The 19,028-nt window shown below is 40.6% G+C and overlaps 2 protein-coding genes across 2 annotated transcripts; both read left to right on the top strand.

The window, feature by feature from the left end:
- Window positions 1–29: 29 nt before the first annotated feature.
- LOC115752979 (GDSL esterase/lipase At5g45670-like) lies at window positions 30–1,684 on the top strand. Its single transcript, XM_030691424.2, has 5 exons — window positions 30–360; window positions 456–580; window positions 715–960; window positions 1,042–1,297; window positions 1,446–1,684. Exons 1-5 carry the CDS (start codon window positions 99–101, stop codon window positions 1,667–1,669), a joined length of 1,113 nt encoding a protein of 370 aa, XP_030547284.1. The 5' UTR covers window positions 30–98; the 3' UTR covers window positions 1,670–1,684.
- A 6,553-nt stretch (window positions 1,685–8,237) lies between these two features.
- LOC115753013 (GDSL esterase/lipase At1g29660-like) lies at window positions 8,238–10,663 on the top strand. Its single transcript, XM_030691480.2, has 5 exons — window positions 8,238–8,544; window positions 9,216–9,340; window positions 9,459–9,695; window positions 10,082–10,316; window positions 10,426–10,663. The coding sequence occupies exons 1-5, from the start codon at window positions 8,301–8,303 to the stop codon at window positions 10,638–10,640; spliced, it is 1,056 nt and encodes a 351-aa protein (XP_030547340.1). The 5' UTR covers window positions 8,238–8,300; the 3' UTR covers window positions 10,641–10,663.
- The last annotated feature ends 8,365 nt before the right edge of the window (window positions 10,664–19,028 follow it).

Raw genomic sequence — 19,028 nt, forward strand, 5'->3', positions numbered from 1 at the left:
CTTCACCAGCGCCTTGCAAATCTATCACAAACCCACACTTCAGCGTACTTGCCCAAACTAATCTCAAATTAGCGCATCTTAACTAAGTTATTAGAGTGATGGAAAGTGGCAAGCTCATGCAGGCTTTGGTGGGTTTGGCTTTGGTGTGGGTGTTGAGTGTTGGAAACTATGGGGTTGAGGCACAAGCACAGCCTCAAGTCCCATGTTTCTTCATACTTGGGGATTCACTCCTGGACAATGGCAACAACAACAGGATCGCGGCTTCGTTGGCTAAGGCCAATTACAGGCCTTACGGTATCGACTTCCCCGCCGGCCCGACCGGGAGGTTCTCGAATGGGAAAACCGCCGTCGATGTGATTGGTAAGCTCCTTTTGTGTATAAGATATCTTATGGCGATGATACGCAATTATAAAGTAATTTTAACGTGCAATCGTTGTGTGTTCTTCATCCCACAGCTCAGCTTCTGGGCTTCAATGACTACATCCCTCCATACGCGACGACCACGGGGAACGCCCTTCTCAAAGGAGTGAACTTCGCATCTGCAGCTGCCGGAATCAGAGAAGAAACCGGGCGTCAACTGGTAACTGATCGTCTTCATTTTGGGACGTTGTTTGATTAAGCAATCCACATCGGCTTCTGTGAGATTTACTAGACCTTTTCGAGGGCGGATTCATTCATATCACTCGTGATCGTGTTCTGGAATTTTTGGATCAGGGAGGCAGGATCACCTTCACCAGGCAGGTGCAGAACTACCAAAGCACGGTGTCGCAACTGGCGAACATCCTCGGAGGCGGGACCGCGGCGGCGGATCATCTGAGCAAATGCATATTCGTGGTGGGTATGGGAAGCAACGACTACCTCAACAACTACTACATGCCCCAGTTCTACACGAGCGGCCGCCAATACTCGCCCGAGCAGTGGGCCGACATCCTCATTCGAATCTATGTCCAGCAGCTAAGGGTGAGTTATTTTCCCAAGTTCAGACACTTCTCTACGTTTAAGTCTTCCCTGTCTATAACGAAATGTTTGTTTGGTTGTAAGATCATGTACAACAACGGTGCGAGAAAGGTGGCTCTGCTCGGGTTAGGCCAGATCGGTTGCAGCCCGAGCGAGTTGGCTCGGAACAGCTCAGATGGTTCCACCTGCGTCCAGAACATCAACGACGCCTGCCAAATATTCAACAACAAGCTCAAGTCCGCCGTCACTGACTTGAACAAGAACCTCGCAAATGCGAAATTCACCTACATCAACACTTACAATATCTTCCAAGACTTGCTCACCAAGCCCTCGTCTTTCGGTGGGTACTTTTTGCGCCCATACACAGTCTCAGTTGCTTTTGATTTATCGTGCTCATCGCCGCCGCTGCCGTCTTTGTTTCATGTCGCCCAATTTGAGGAAAACTAAATGATCAGCGACGGTAACTTTTCTTCCTGTAATATCTTCAGGTTTGAAGGTGATCAACAGAGGGTGCTGTGGAGTGGGCAGGAACAATGGCCAAATCACGTGCCTCCCTCTCCAGAATCCGTGCCCAAATAGAAAGGAGTACCTCTTCTGGGATGCTTTCCATCCGACTGAGGCCGTGAACACCATCTTCGGGCGGAGATCCTACATGGCCGAGTCCAGCGCCGACGCTTACCCCGTCGACATCCGCCGCCTCGCCTCTCTCTGAAAAATCCCCGGATAATAAAAATTCATCAGCTCCACACGCATTTTGAAGGCGGTTTCAATTTAGGTCCTAATTTAGCTGAGATAGTCGTCGAGCTTTCCTTCTTCAGCTTGTCTTTCTTTAAGGGAATAAATGACAACTGCAAGTATAACAACAAAGCCAAGTTTCGCTTGCACTTGTCTCTTTATTAAATGTAATGTTTCAAGAGTCTGAAATTGTACGGCGTGATGAAATCAAGTTGCGGGACTTGTTTATTTCTCTCCCACTCTAATTTTGTAGTTTGATGCATTGAATGCACAGTTTGTGGCCCTTGATATGGTACCCCTCGCGACCGCATCGACACGGTGTTTTGCCTCTAAGGCTTCGTATATTTCGCGAAAAATGAAGCGTTTGTGGAAAATATTTTTCAGGAAGTCGTTTTCTAGGAAAATAGCGATATTTTCTGGAGTTTGGCTGAAACCCGAAAACGAATTGGACAATATTTTCTGCCGTTTTGGTAAGGAAAATCAATTTCCAACGCAAATAATTTTTAATTATTTTACTTTTTTTTAAAAATTTTTTTCTTTTTAAATTTTTTAAAATTTTAAATTTCTTTTCTTTTTTCCTTTTCTCTTTCTTCCTCCTCCTTCTTCTTCCTTTCCACGCCGTTGGTCCTTCCTCCTTCCTCAGCTTGGCCATCAGTCATGACGTAGGCCGGCGAACTCAAGGCTCAGCTGGCCCCGGTGAGTCCTGAGCTTGGCCTCGCTTGCCCCCCGAGCTAGGCGTTGATCGAAGCCTGCGAGCGAGCGGCCATGGCCGGCGAGCGAGGAAGTTGAAGGCGGAGGCGGCCTTGGCGGTGCTAATTTTTTTCAACAAAATTGGATCAAGTTTAATTATTTTGTACTTATTTTTATTTTTATTTTATTTTTTAAAATTCGAATTTTTTCTATTTTAAATTTTTAAATTTCTTAATTCCTTTTATTTCTTTCTTTTCTCTTTCTTCCTCCTCCTTCTTCCTTCCTTCCTTGCTATGCCGTTGCTCCTTCCTCCTTGGCTACTCCTTCCTCATCCTGGCCATCGGCCATGACACAAGCTAGCAAACTCGAGGCTCAGCCGGTCCTGGCGAGTCCTGAGCTCGGCCTCGATTGAAGCCGGAGAGCGAGCGGTCATGATTGGCAAGCGAGGAAGTTGAAGGCAGAGGTGGCCTTGGCGATGGACATGGCGGTGTCAAGGAACGGCTCCGCTAGCACACGCTCATGACGGCGGGCGAGGGCGCGCAAGTCGGCTGAGCTTGAAAACCACGAGGCGAGCCTCGGCCTTGCTAGATCTGGCAAAGATCGTGGCTCGTCTCGCTATGGAGGTGCGATCTAGGATCGCACCTCCGTCGGGGATGGAGGAGAGAGAACGAGGAGAGAGAACAAGGATGGAGGAGATAGAATGGGGATGGAGGAGAGAATGCGGAGAGAGAATGGGGATTGAGGGGAGAGAATAGGGATTGAGGAGAGAGAAAAGAAAATTTCTCCTATTTCAGGAAGTTACATGCGAAAGACAAGCCTGAAATAGAGGGGAAAATAATTTCCATTTCTAAAAAAAAGAAATCATTTTCCTCAATTTTAGAAAACTTTTTCTGTAGACCGAAAAATATTTTTCGTTGATCAAATATTTTCCACCCCAAAACATTGGATATTAGGAAAAATGTTTTTGGCGTGAAATAAACGGAGCCTAAATGTTCGGTAAACCATTGCGCCTCAACGCACTTTGACCAGAATTTACTAGCTCTGGATTGGAGGGACCTTTCGCTCCTAACCACAACCCATCTGCTAAGTAATATGCAGATAAAGAATTCATTTGTGATGCTAAATTGCCGATGTGTATAGAGAGACAGCACTAACACGTATCATGCACATGCTAATTTTTCTTCTATATTAAAATAATTTAGGCCCACACTATGTCGCACTCTAAATAGCTATAATACACTGACAAAAAAAAAAAAAAGGAAGAAAAGACAGAATAAGAGAGAGAGAGTGTGTGTGTGATGCGGGAGCATCGGGCTCTATTCATCGACTTGCAAGTTCAACTCTGTCATCTTCGGTTAATTGGGAAAATGACCAAAAAAGTCTTAAACCTATTGCAATTGTGTTAATTTAGTCATAAGCTTTTTTTTTAACCAATTCAGTCCTAAACCTTATGCAATTGTGCCAATTCAGTCCATCCGGTAAATTTTGGCTAGCCGACGCTGACGTGGACGTCGGCTGGCCGCCGACCTAATATTTTAATATATATTTTTTAATTTTCTTATTTTTAAATAATTTTGTTTCTTTTTTTTTTCTCCTCCCCTATTTTTCCTCCCTCCCATCTTCTTCCTCCACTCCGGCGACCAGCCAGAGGATTGCCGGCAAGAGCCTCGCCGGCTACGCCATGGCCTGGCGAGGCCCGACCTCACCGTGGCTAGGAGAGCCCAAGTCTCGCAGTGGGCGAGAGTGAGGCCAACCATGAGAGGGTCAGGATTTACCAGCTCCTTTTGCAACGGCACTTTGGATGAGAGTGAGACCAACCATGAGAGGGTCATTAACAACAGCAAGGGAGGAAGAAGCTCCATGAGCTTCAAAATGGGACAGCTCTATTGCACTTCCCTAATCCCCTCCCACCAATTGAAGTTGACTGTCCTAATTAGAGTTAATATGGCAATTGGCATTCATCTGAGAAAAATCAGGCGTTGATTTTGCTGACCCCCATGGAGTCTTTTACGCACTAACCCAACTAATTGCACTTCCCTAATCCTTGCAATCTTGACCATTTTACCCTGACTTCAAGAGCTCCCATCCTACAAGCTCCAGTTCACTCCCTGTTTCAAGCTCAGGTTCGACCGAATATATTTTCGGACGAATGACAAGGGACAGACTCTCTGTCTCTCTGTTTCTCTCTCTATTTTTGTGTCTGTGTCTGTGTATGTGTCATCATCACTTTCGTGGAATTAGATCTCCTGTGTCCTCGCCCAGATCTGGGCTGGCAAGGCAATCCTTGCCTGGCCACAGCGAGGCTCGCCTCACCCGGCTGTGGCGAAGCCAGCGAGGCTCTTGCCGGCCATCCTCTGGCCGGTTGTCGGAGCGGAGGAGGAACATGGGAGGGAGGACGAACAGGGGAGGAGAAACAAAGAAAAGAAATAAAAAATATTAAAAAATAAGAAACTTAAAAAAATATTAAAATATTAGGTCGTCGACCAGTAGACATCCACGTCGGTGCTGGCTGGCCAAAATTCACCGAATGGACTGAATTGACATAATTACAAAAGGTTCAGGATTGAATTGACAAAAAAAAAAAGTTTAGAACTGAATTGGTATAATTGCAATAGGTTTATGATTTTTTTGGTAATTTTTCCTTGGTTAATCTTACTAATAATACATGAGCACCCGATTATAAGGAACGATCCAAAGTTCCAACATGGTTATGATGGCTAGACAAAGCAACATTAGTATCTATTCAAGCTGATGCGGAAGCATCCAGGTTGTGTCAATCGATTCTACGATCAATCCAAACTTGTTGATTGATCCGGTTCAATCCTTATTTTTGCATGAAAAGACCAATTGAGAGCACAACTTGTTTCAATGGAGCCTAGCTGAATGTGTTGATCCAGCAAGAGAGGTATCGATTGAATGGACAAGTTGTTGATATGCCACTAAGATATCAATATTCGGGACTTATCTAGCAGAATCGATTATCTTTTAAGCAAAGGCATATTTTGGTAAGGGCTTACGTTGATGGGTCAAGAATAAAGTTAACAACTCTTCCTTGTAGATTGAGTTATTGATACACCAAGAAGGTTGCTGATTTTGAAGGGGACCAACAATATATCCATGGGGGACTATTCTAAGTCATTTCTTAGATCATTTGATGATATTCCAAGGTAGTTATTTGCTGGTCCAATCTGATGTACAAGTTTTGGAGAATATTCACAAGGTTGAAGAGTCAAGACTTCAAGTCTCCATGTCTTCAATGCTTTTATACGTTCCTAGGTCTTTTAATGCATTTTCCAGTTACTAAGAGTTTAATTGCTTTCTAGTTCCTATGTCTTTAACAGCTTTCTGGTTCACATGTCGTCTAGTCCTCATACATCTTTATCAGGTGGTTGTGTAGATGTCGACTCTTTAATGTTTTGTCTATTTCCTATGTCCGAATCCCTCTATATAGTAAGGAGAGTTCTCCATTGTTATGAAGACTTGTGAATGAACAAGAATTCCTCTTTGTGAGTTGAATTGTAACCCCTTTCGGCATCTTTATCCTTGGAAAGTGGATTATTCTTTGGTGGTGAACCGAAAGCCCTTTATTCTAGGTTGGTGGCGTAGCCTTTAAACCATGATGGTTAGCTTATATCCAATCCCGATTGTTATCCTTGGCTGGTGGTGCGTCCTTCACGCCTCGGTGGTGATTGTTTTTTATCGGTTCTATTTTATTTAAAACACTCATCCAAACACTTATCCCCAAAAGACCCGTACATTGTCCATACACTTCAACCATTGTTACCGATTCCAACTCTGAAAAGTCCTACCCATGGAACCACTCGCCCATGCATGCATCAGAGAGAGGGAGAGAGAGAGAGAGAGAGAGAGAGAGAGAGAGAGAGAGAGAGAGAGAGAGAGAGAGAGTGTTACTGTAGAACAGACAAAAAAAATGGTTATAATACTCCCTAACTTATGGAGTTAACTTAAATAATCTCAAGAGAACCAATTAATCAAAATTACAATTGGAAAGAGCAAAAGTAGCTACTTATTGAAAATGCCAAAATTGCACATTGTCATGAAATATAATATTATTTGTATTAATCAAAATACCGATGTTTTTATATCATCACATTATGCTATTATCCGTTCGTACTTGTACAAATTTTATTCCTCTCTTCTACTTACTAATGAGCTCAAGCTAGTATCCATAGAGGATGTCGTGTAATGAGCTTTAATTTTATTGGTGATCTTTGTTTATTATCATGTTTCCAATACAAATTATATTCAATAAAAAAGTTCACAACTTTAACGAAGAAATTCTCCTAAGAAAAACTTCAACTAAGGAATTGTATATTACAACTAGTTATTAGAGATTAAACTTTAGAGAGACATTGTAAATAAATGCGTCCTTTATTAGTATTTTATTGGAAGGTCGATCACTAAATATATCATAATACTCTAATCTTAGATAAGTCTCGTAAGAAAACAACGAACGTGTAAACTTTTCGCACTTGAACACAAAAGAAGAAGAAACAACAAATTTAGAAATGGAAGATAAAGATTATTAGATCGATTGGTCTATGTAATAGATATACTTTTTTTCTCAATCTTTCCGATAATGATGTCGCAATAAGGAATATTTTGGGCAATTTAAATTATAGAATGTGTCCAGAACTATTTGAGAGGCGGAAATGGTGTGAGCCTAATTTTATATCATTAAGGAGAGCCAAAGCTCTTTCAAGCTAAAAAAACCATCACCTTATATATGACCAACACAAACAAAGAATGACATTTTCCCACTTTTAATTCAATGCATGATAGTATGTTCGTTCTTTAATTTTATTGTTTCCTAACACTAGCATACATTTCATCTCTACTTTTTAATTTGCACATATTCAAACCATTAACCCATTTCGATTAATCAAATATTCAGAATTCTTCTCTACCTATGATTTGACTGCGCGAGCAACAAATTTATATGAAGATGGGGTTTTCTCTAGTATCGTTATCGTCAAAGAAATATAGGTTAACGGACAAGATCCTCCGCATCGGCGACGAGTTCCGGTTCAGCTCTGACTACTCCTTCCCATATGCTGCGGAGACCACCTACCGCTCCAAGCAGGGCAACTTCTATACCCTCGAGACCCTCCTCTTCCTCGTCACCCACCACCATCTTAGGCACACCGGCAACATCCAGTCGGCCCGCCTCCACCACCGCACGTGCAAGAGCATTCCTGGGACTTGCCGCAGCAATGTAGCTCCGTGTACCGCACGTTCAAGAGCGTTCCCCGGGGTGATACGAGGCTCATTTGTGGGACAAGAACTGCTGGAATGAGTCGTAGAACAAGAAAAGAAGGCAAGGTAATTAATTAAAACATTAATTAGTTTTTTTTTTTATCGTAATTTTTTTTTTTTTTTTAGCTGAATAAGTCTTCTTTTCCAGAGGAGTTATTGTTGACTTTCTACGGCTGTTGATTTGGCGACGACTGTGCCGACGAAAGCTCACCGAAACGCAGAGTATCTAGGTGAGTTCGTTACCTATGTGAGCAGCTCCTGTTTCTTATTTATTTACTGATTTATTTTTACATTTTTCGGTTTTTGATAGTTCATTTTCAAGTTAATTTCTTTCATTTTTCTCAAAAGTGTTAAGAGATTACGAATTAAATTTGTCGGCAGTGGGAAATTTTTTCTTTTTTTCACAAATATCTTGTCGCCTTATTTATGATCGACTCTCGTTGGATTTCACTATTCCGAAATCTATTCCCACCAAAGCTCTTTTTAGAAACAATTTCCCTACTTTCACGTTCTAATCTTATCTCCATTACCTGCTCTCCCAATTCCAACCTCTGCTTAATGTGCAAAGCACTGTGATAGAACCAAGTCCATTCTCTCTGCGTTAACGTTGTTTCCTTAACGTTGTATGATCATCTTCCTCCATGGATTCTAAGATAGCGATGCTCTTCTCCTCTTTCTTGGCCATCTCATGCCTTCGCAAAGTGGTCTGTGGCGACCCTGTCGTCCCTTGCTATTTCATCTTCGGAGACTCGCTGGCCGACAATGGCAACAACAACAATCTTCCGACCTTGGCCAAAGCCGATTACGAGCCGTACGGGATCGACCTTCCTGGCGTCGGCCCCTCGGGACGGTTCACCAATGGTCTAACCGCGTTTGATTTCATCGGTCTCTCTCTCTCTCTCTCTCTCTCGCTCTCCACGTGCTTTGTTCGGTTTAATTGTTTTTTTTTTTTTTTCCTGGTTTCTACTGCTTTGAAATCGTTTATGAGCCAAGCATTCTTATCAAGTCGAACGATGGTAATGATCTCGTCAAGTTGAGGAGTCAACAGGCTTAAAGCATGATGCTTCCCATTCATTTATATATGTATAATCCAACACTACTTAACCTAGATAAGCAATCGGATTATTTTGTTAATGTTACTTAGCAAAAGGTAACAAGTGTTGGCGATTATGATCGTTTAACACTATCTCAATGCCTACGGGGAAAATTACCAAAAAAATCCTAAATCTATTAGAATTGTCTCAATTCAATCCTAAATCTTTTTTTATTGCCAATTCAGTTTTAAAATTTTTATAGTTATGCCAATTCAGTCCATCCGGCCAATTTTGGTTGGCCGGCGCTGACTTAGAATTTTTTAAATAATATTTTAATTATTTTGGAATTTTTTGTAATTTCTTTTCTTTTCTTAAAATAAGCCATGATTTTTTTTTCTGGATGTTTTGCCATTATTTTGTAGGATTTTATGTTCCGCCCGCTTTAAATCCGCATAATATGTATAGCAGTATCTTTAGATGTTGGTGCTTGCTCAAAAGATGGACTGTTTCTTGTTTCTCCAGCTCAATCCCTAGGGTTCATGGATCCCATTTTGCCGCATGCGACTGCGTCGGGGATTGAACTCCTGAGAGGCGTGAACTACGCATCGGCTTCATCGGGCATTCTTCCAGGGACGGGATCGAACCTGGTACGACGAAATCTTATCTATGTTAATGTCACACAAGCGTTTATCATCTTGTGCGTGCCGGTCGGGAAACTCGAAGGTCCTTATGAGAAGAGATGTTTTCTTCCTTGGCAATTTGCAGGGTACTCACATCAGCTTGGATGACCAGCTGCAAAATCACCAGAATGTGATAAAAACCATCGTCGCTTTAGTCGGAGAGGCTAAAGCCAAACAGCAGCTAAACAGCTGCCTGTACACCGTCGGAATGGGAAGCAACGACTACATCAACGGCTACTTTGTCAAAGGGAGCTCAGCGAGTCGGAGCAATCCGGAGCAGTACGCCTCGCTCCTCATCGACCATTATTACTCTCAATTAAAGGTAACAAAGAACCACAAGCATTGCTTGATCCGACATTGTAACTTAGCCATGCTTCGCAAGTCCATTTTTATTCTCACCTGTTCTTGAAAACCCTAAATTCTCACGCAACTTTCGGTCCCTTATATTAGTGATGTAAATTTGTGTAATGTGATCATACCAGACATCAAACATTATTACAAAATTTTAGTTTATATATCAAATTACATTTGAACTACTAAAAATGGCAGGTCTTTAATAAATCTCATCGGATCCAATAGTCAATATTTAGTTCAGTTTACGAATTAGACGCGCGAAATACTTGTGCTACGACCGGTAGATGCAACATACCTTTTCTATTGTTGCCTAAGCAGGATTTTTTTTTTATACATTATTTATGGGATTTTTAGGCTCTACATGGTTTTGGAGCGAGAAAGATTGCATTGTTTGGGCTAGGGTCAATCGGATGCACACCCTTTGCAATTGCGTCATCTGGGAGCAACACATGCGTAGAAAAAATGAACGCTGCAGTCAAAATCTTCAACGAGAAGCTCCATCCGCTCGTGGATCATCTCAACAATGCCTTCACCGACGCCAAGTTCATGCTCGTGAACATCACGGGAATGTCAACAAGTTCAACTGATGGTGTGTCAGATTCAACTGAGGATCCGCTGTTGCATTTTTCGATTTTGCCTATGAGTATAGGCTGATAGTAAGTGTTCTTTTTCATTGACGAGTTGTTCTCTTTTTACAGCGATCATGGAACTACGAACCGCATGCTGCCCGATGGCTCAGACCGGGACGTGCGTGCCGAACTCCATGCCATGCCCCGATCGGAGTGCGTACGCATTTTTCGACGGTTTCCATCCAACGGAAGTCGTTAATCAAGGAGTTGCAGGAAGAGCATACCGAGCGACTTCCCCGACAGATACTTATCCTACTGATATCTCCCACCTGGTGACATACTAGGTCAAGAAGATTGTGATTTTCTTTCTTTTTGATCCTTTGTTATCAGTTGACTAGTAGCATTTTCTGAATAATAGGTTTAGTTTATTCCATCTCTTCATTTGTTTACGATGCAGAAAAACATGAAATGATTGATCTTAGATATGAATATGTTAGATACCTGTCACTCGAATGGTAAAATAGTATCTTTCTCCAAAAAACTGTATTCTATTTTTACCACTGCACAAAGAAAATATTTATGGAAACAATATTATCTCTGGTGTCATTATTCCTACTTCTGCAACTATAGCATTGCATTTTCACCCAGTATGGGAAGTGGACCATAGGGAATTAAGCTTGAATTCTGAGCAAACTAGGAAGAAATATGGAGAAGAAACTAGACGAGGAAGAGATTAATGTAATTTACACTATTTTAGGAAGTACATAAAGGGAGTAAATTTAATTTACCATATATAATTACATGATAAACATATAGTTATAAATAAGGTGTGTTATTACCACCCTTATTTTGGCTAAGTCACTCCTTTTTTTCAATCATGTTTGACATTCGATGATGCTTTTAACAAATTAAATTTTCTATATTTTGATCCGTTTTTCTTTTCCTTTTTTTTAATCAAGATCGGCTAACTATGAAATGAACTTTAATTTCCAACTTTGAAATATAGTTTCCCTCACACTATACCGAAAAAAGGTACTTAATTGTGTTCATAAGTTTTCAAAAATAGAAATTTCTTGTGAATGAAAATATGAGACCATAAATTAAAATTGACAACATTCTCTACACAAAAAGACAATAAATTATGGTAAATTGATATCTTCACGGGTGTATTGGAACAATTATATTGTGAAATTAATGAGAGATGTGATAGAAATAAAGGCAGTTTTGTGGATTATCATGATATTAAAAAAGAACGAACAAATTGAAGAGAGAAAGAAATGAGGATATTTTGGTAAGTTAACTAGAAGAAAGGAGTGTCATAACCAAAATAGGGATGAAAATAGCCCCACCCCATAAATAGATCCGTGACACTTATGGAATAATGACCATCATATAGTCTTTTGTAATGAAATGGCCCACTCCATTTAGACTAAGCTCCTCAAAGGAATATAAAACCGACCATAAAAAGCTATCGCATTTGAAAGCGGTCTTATTTAATAAATCTCAAAAGAGTCTGAAAAATTACCAAAAAACATCTTAAACCTATTACAATTGTGTTAATTCAATTTTAAACATTTTGTATTTGTGTCAATTTAGTCCTTCCTACGAATTTTGATTGAAAATCGCTAACGTGGCAATTTTTAATAATATTTTTTGACTTTTTATTTATTTTTCTTTTTTTCTCTTTTTTTTTCTTCCCTTCTTCCTCTAGCCTATCGCTAAGGTCTAGCCATCGGTAAGAGGCAAGAGCCGACGAGGTTGCCCAGCCCTTGGTGAGGCCGACCTCGTCGCCTCTCACCTGGGTCCTGTCGCTAGGTTTGGCAGCCGCTTGAAGTAGGAAGGGAAGAAACAAAAGAGAGAAAGAATAGGAAAAAAAAAAGGAGTAAATAACCAAAAAAATATGAAAATATATTAGAAATTGCAACATCAACGTCCGTCGCACTACGTCGGCCGTTTCCGGTCAGAATTGGTCCGAAGGACTTAATTAGCACAAATGCAAAAGTTTTAAGATTAAATTGGCATAATTGTAATAGGTTTACGAATTTTTTTTGCAATTATCCCCAAAAGAGTCTATCCTATCTAATGTGAAATGTGGGGTATCACAGTTTTCTCCACATGAAGAAAAGTAAATGTCAAAAGCATCTAATTTTTCGTGGGAAAAGTATCAAAAAAGTCATAAACCTATTGTATTGGTACCAATTCAGTCCTAAACTTTTCAATATGGACAAATTTAGTCCTAAACTTTTTTTTGTAGTGTACCAATTCGGTCAATCCGACCTATTTTGACTGAAAATTGATGGCGGTGCCATGTAGGATTGCTGGCTCTAACATGAAAATTTTTTAATGATATTTTTTGCAAAAAAAAAAATTTTCCTTACTTTTTTTCTTTCCCCTATTTTACTACGGGTGGCTGACCTCCCATTGGCCACAGGTGGGGACCGGCCTCGTCGGCCGGAGGGGGAGCGTCAATGAGGGCCCCTTCGCCAAAACTATCGAGGCTAATTCTCGCCCAAGCAAAGGTAACCTTGCGGGACCTTGGCACCGTTGAGCGGGCTTAGCTCAATTCGGCCCGGGTAATCCGGTGATCTGATCATTGACTAGGGTATTTCAATTTTAGGGTGCCGAACCGAGTAGCAAATTGTGTTTGAACCATAGTATAGAAATTACGAAACACATCCAACACTTTATCTTTATGTTTCATTACGTATAGCCAAGTCGTTCGAGCACAATCGTCAACAAAACTCACAAACCAACAAATTCCAAAGACAATAGTAATTGGAGAAGACCCCAAACATCCAAATTGATCAACACAAAAGGAATTTCACTTTTATGTAAGCTTATTGGAAAAGAAACACGATGACTTTTAACCAAAATGCGAGTTTCACATTGAAAAATTGAATCTTATAGACTAGAAAATAATTTAGGAGATAAATGCTTCATATAACTGAATGATGGGTGTCCCAAACAACGATGCCATAATCAAATATGTCTTTGATTGCTACTAGATGAGTGTTGAATATGGTTCATCCGACCGATACTGAAGTCGCCCGTGTAGTACAACCCCCCTTTCTTTGTACCACGCCCAATGATCTCCTTTGTGAGAATATCCTAAAAGAGACAAAAATTAGGGTATATTAGAGCAACACAATTAAGCTTCTCAATAGCTTGGCTACATACATCAATTTATTTGATGAAGATGGTACTAGCAATATTCGATAGAGAAAGTGAGGATGAAAGAGCAACAGTCCTAGCTCTTGTCACGGGATAAGTTTGTCCATTGGTATTGGCAATACTACATCGTCTTGGTTGTGAAATTTTGACTAGGTCATTCGGATTTAAGGTCATATGATCAGTTGCCCCCGAATCAATAATCCAGCCACTGTATTCATCTTGATTAGAGCTAAGTAATGCAAAACCATGAATACCTTCATTATTGATAGTAGTTCAATCACTATGAGATTCTACTTGGGAAATCAAAGATAAGTAAGGTTCTGCGTTTACCAAGAAAGCTTTCCCCTTTCCTATACTCTCTTGGCTTTAACTTGTTTCCATGCCTTAAGTTCCTTACACTAGTTTGGGCACCCATGTAACTTAAAACACGTTTCACGGGTATGCTTCGAATTTTCATAGTGTGTACAACCATTACCCGACTACGATTTAACCCTTGAGGTAGCTCTTTCCACCTCTTGTGGAAAAAGCAGTTCTAGTCACCTGGAGCATTGGCATCCACCGAGGTTCGATCTCGACTCCTTTGGATGCCATGGCAGAAGCATGTATTGAATCGGTGCCTGGAATCATCACCGCTGGGCGGACATCTTCCCTACGAACCCGTGTGTAGGCTTGTTCAATCAAGGAAAAGGTGAACTCTGTCTTCCCGTATTGTAGGATTGTACCTTTCTATATCAACTGGACAAATCATTGGGTTTGGATAACGGAAATCGATCTCCCTCCATAAGCCTTGAAGACCATTGTAATAAGTTTCAATGGGTGCTCCTACTTGTCTCATTCTACTAACACGTCTCTTTAAATCATATACATGAGAAGTATCCGCTCCATCAAAAAAGGTTGTACTAACCGAATCTCGCACCATCTTTGCGGTTAGGAAACGAATAAAATTACCTATCAAGGTTGGATCCATGCAGTTAATCCACCATCCATTCACTGTTGAGTCCTCAATTTTTCACTTTCTAAAGGTTGGATCAATTGATTGGGGTTGAGGAATGTTCATCTATCCTAGTTTGTCTTTGCCCGAGATGTACATCTCGACAACTTGGGACCGAAGGCCATAGTTGGTGCGGTCCAAATTAATGGGGATCTGGGCTGCGGGAGTCCGAATCTACATTTGATTCTAGTTCAAAATCTGCTACATCTTGCTTATCAAGTACTCGAGGATAGATACTGCAAGGGAGCTTTCTCCCCGTTCGTGGTGGGTCAACAAGCCGGTTTCATCTGCCATGATTTATGACAGTATTAGGATCACCGCTTTGATACCATGTAGAACAAAGGGAGATTTCAAAAGGAGATTTCAGAAGGAATTTTATAGAACAAAAGGAGATTTCTGAGGAATTCATAGGAAAAAAATTGTTCCTCTCTTTTCTTTGTATATATTCAATGACAAGTACACAATATATATACACAAAAATAGCCTATTCTAATCTGTACACAAAATTGGATTTCCTACATATCAAGAATTACACGGTGTAAGAAAAACTAAAAAGGCACCAATTTTGCTCGGGTACTGTTCATCCAGGATGCTTCCGCCGGTCTTGCTCGCGGCCACTGTTCACCCGACGGGATGAAGCAGATTCCGGCCTTCTGTGCCGGCGAATGAGGCTGGTTTTTGTTGTCTGACCTCCTCCTCGCTCCCTCTCTAATCCCTCCGACTTGTTTCCATTTTCGTGGTAATCTGTTGGTCGTAGAGCAGATCTGGGATTTGCAGATTTGGGGTGAAATCAAATCTGCTGCTTCAAGTGCTTCGCAAGGATTCAAAGTTTGGATTGGCCCGATCTCCACTCTGGGATTTGTTGTCTCATTGCGGTCTCATGAGAAGCTGTCCACTTCTGGATTGACTCGCCCTGTTCATCACGGTTTTGGTTTTCTAATCTGCTGGTGCTCATGTCTCTTTATTCTCGCAACCTACTTTGGCTTTAACTATCGGACTACCATACCTCCCGTGGGTTGACCGGTGGGTTGAGGTGTGTCACGACCTAAAAAATAAACAAGTTAATTTTCGGGCTAATAGATTATCAGGTTAATTAATTAACTAACCTAACTCGGACTCTCCCAAGTCCATACCAAATCGCAACTTAAGGTTCAAATAATTAACATGCAACGTGTTTTGAATTTGGAGTCGCCACTAATCATTTTCGGTAGGTTGATTAGAAACCTAAATAAAATAGCGGGAGAAAACTATCTTATTTCCGCGAACCGGAGATTTTGAATTCGGGGATTTGGTTACGCTAGATTACTCTAACGCCCTTTCGGTACCATTTTCATGAAAAATATTTGATTTGGCAATTTTGATGGATTTTACTTGAAATTCAAAGATGCAATTTTTTTGGTTTTTTTCTTCTTTTTGATGGGGATGTAAAACATTGAACTTTGTACGATATACACCATGGGTGATTTAGAAAGAAAGAAAACGCAGCCAATCACGAGTATTTACAAAAATAAATTAACATGTAATAATGCTAAATTTTGGGACACGTGACATGTCTAAAATAAACAAACAAATGTTCACACCAAACGATTACATTTTTTGTAGATCGAGATGGAAAGGGTTACCTTCTATTACACAAAATCTTACTCACGTACACGTTATGGCTTCCTTCAAGATCTCGGAATTGGAAGAACGTGGCTATCGTCGAAAAAAGGCAAGTAGTGGCGTTGTTGGATGGCGAGAGGCGAAGTACGTGCCGGGACTCGTCGAAGATGATGCTCGACTAAAACTCTTTTCTTCACTCTCAAATTTTCTCTTACGATTTTTCTCAAGAACTCTCTTTTTTCCTCTCTAAAGAATTTCTCTCACAAATTCTCTCAATACTCTTCCACTCTAAAACTCTCTCAATTCTCTTTCACTCCCCTCCCTCAATTCTCAAGAACTCTCCCCCCTTTTATAGCCAAATTTCTCCATCATCTTCCCTTCTTCATCTTCTCTTCATCATCTTCTCTTCATCACCTTCCCTTCATCATATTCATCTTCTCTTCTTCATCTTCCCTTCACCATCTTCCTTTCATTATCTTCTCTTCTTTATCTTCTCTTCATCACCTTCCCTTCATCATCTTCCCTTCATCATCTTCCCTTCTTCATCTTCTCTTGGTATTTGCAATGCGACCCCCGAAGTTTCAAGTATTTGCAATACAGTCCTCGAAGTTTTAAGTATTTGCAATACAGTCCCTGAAGTTTCAAATCTTCTCGGTATATTTTTCCATCCCGTGCCTAGTCTAGACGCATGCTAAATTAAGTGTTCCGCTTGCCCAATTATATGCCAATGCAATGTACGCTAAAAATAAATATATGAGATGATTTTTTATAATTTTTATGCAAAAAATAGATTAGTCAAAATTTAGGCGTCAACAGCTGCCCCTCTTTGAGTGGAGGCTCGTAGAGGTTCCGCTCAAAGACAAAATTGAATCCTAAATTTTGACAGGTGCAAATTATGGATGAACTTTTTGGCGGGAGTTTTAATCCCATTTTTTATGTAATGAAGTGATGCATGATATGCAAGATCTGTAAATAACATGTGTCAAAACTTCTCATTTTTCATGTTAGAGAAACTCGCACATGGATCGCATACAAGAATACCTGTTTTACCAAATTTCTCGTAAGCTAATGGTTCTCTTAATTTCCAAGCTTCTTTTTGCAGATGCAAGGATTTTAAGGTATCGGTGCCTTATCCGTTATCAGAGACTTCTCCCTAATGCAAGACAGCGCAAGATATGTGTGTCGTTTGAGATCACAAGAGCTACGTCGTTGTGAGTCGAAAGAAGTGAAATCAAGTTCACAAGAGCTACGTCGTTGTGAGTTGATTAAATGTCGAAATCGCCGGTGCATATGTCTTCACGATTCGACAAAAGGGAATCAAAATCATAAGAGCTACGTCATTATGATTTGGTTTGGATCAAAACCATGGGTGCTTATGTCTTCATGATTTGATAAAGGAGCCGAAAATCATAAGAGCTATGTCATTATGAGCCGACTAAAGGTCAAGATCACCAGTGCATATGTCTTCGTGATTCGAGACCGAAATCATAAGAGCTACGTCGTTATGATTTGATAAGATGTCAAGATCGCCAATGCATATGTCTTCACGACCTGACGTAAGAGGCATACTGCCCGAATTGAACAATGTTTGATAGGAGCACCATTGAATGGAATCGATAAGTACAAAAGGGGCATATTGCTCGAATTGAATCATAACAACTATCATCAGAAGAGTTGTTAATTTGAAAAGGGGTTCGGAAAACTTACCCGGGTTCTCCAAACGATTAATCAAGGAACGAAACAGATTGCTGTATCGTACCTGGTAGGCATTTGCCAGCAAAACTTGCTCATTCAATAATCCTTGGATGAATTTCGAGACCTTGGGAGGGAACTCGAACATCGGGAATGTATTACGTATCATAGAATGTCAGAGGTAACACACACAAACATATTCAACAATGAGTATAATGCAATCACTCATACTATGGTTCATGCATAACCATTCTGTCAAGTTTGCATTACCAATTTTGTCCAGGGAGGTTCTCACATGACGAATACCTCGAATGTGAGCTGAATGGGGGGACTTCGGTCCGAAAGGGCTTTCTCTCACTCTCGAGAAAAGCTATTTATCCTGTCTGCAGGATTCAAGAGAAATCACTCAATCTTTCCATCATCGCATTCGATAAGGATCCAAGTAATCTCGCAATTGATACGACCGAGCCGATCCGGAGGTCTTGATTAGGACCGTAATGAGGGCTAGGTCAAAGGTTTACAAATGGGACTCTAGTTGAGTCAAGGCTGCTGAAATGAATTTCTTCATCATTTGCTCCGGATTTACAAGTCAAGAATCCTGCAAAAATGAGAGAGAAATAATCTTGCTCGAACTTCTTCGAGTGATGCTTAAAATCATTTAACTCTACGTTAACTCAAGTGCCCTAATCAGAAGAGACTTTGGATGGTTATAACGTAGGCTAGGATTGGGGACCGAGGAACGAAAAGGCTCGTTTTGGCTCATAAATTAAATGAGAAGGGGCTTGACGTTGGTGATCGTCGCCGACTAGTCACCGATTATGGTCTTCCGGAAATGTCTTGGTAAAGAATTCCATCATTGAATGAGGGATGGTAATTTTCTATTGAAAATTGCGCTTTACAAACCGATTTCTTGGGGAGTCTTCTTCACAACAAGTGTCTGTCAAGGATTTGCAAGAGACACAATGCAAACATATACATGGAATTTACAACTTAACATGCAAAAATGTACATTCAAAATTCAGAAGTACTTTACAAATGAATGTGCATTGGCCTTACTTTTGGTAGGGACTTTGCTTTTCCTATGCTCGAAATTTTCATATGAGATCGGCCTTTGCTTTTCTTACTCCCGACTCTCATTTTTCTTTTTTTTTTCTTTTTTTTTGAGAAGAGATTTCTTTTCCTTTTTCTTTGAGAGCTCTTCGACATCTCTTTATTTTGCTTTTTTTTTTTTTTTTCGAGAGCGGGCCCTTCTCCTTTAAGTTGAGTTTGCCCATTT

Source organism: Rhodamnia argentea, chromosome 9, assembly GCF_020921035.1.
Source record: "Rhodamnia argentea isolate NSW1041297 chromosome 9, ASM2092103v1, whole genome shotgun sequence".
Taxonomy (NCBI): domain Eukaryota; kingdom Viridiplantae; phylum Streptophyta; class Magnoliopsida; order Myrtales; family Myrtaceae; genus Rhodamnia; species Rhodamnia argentea.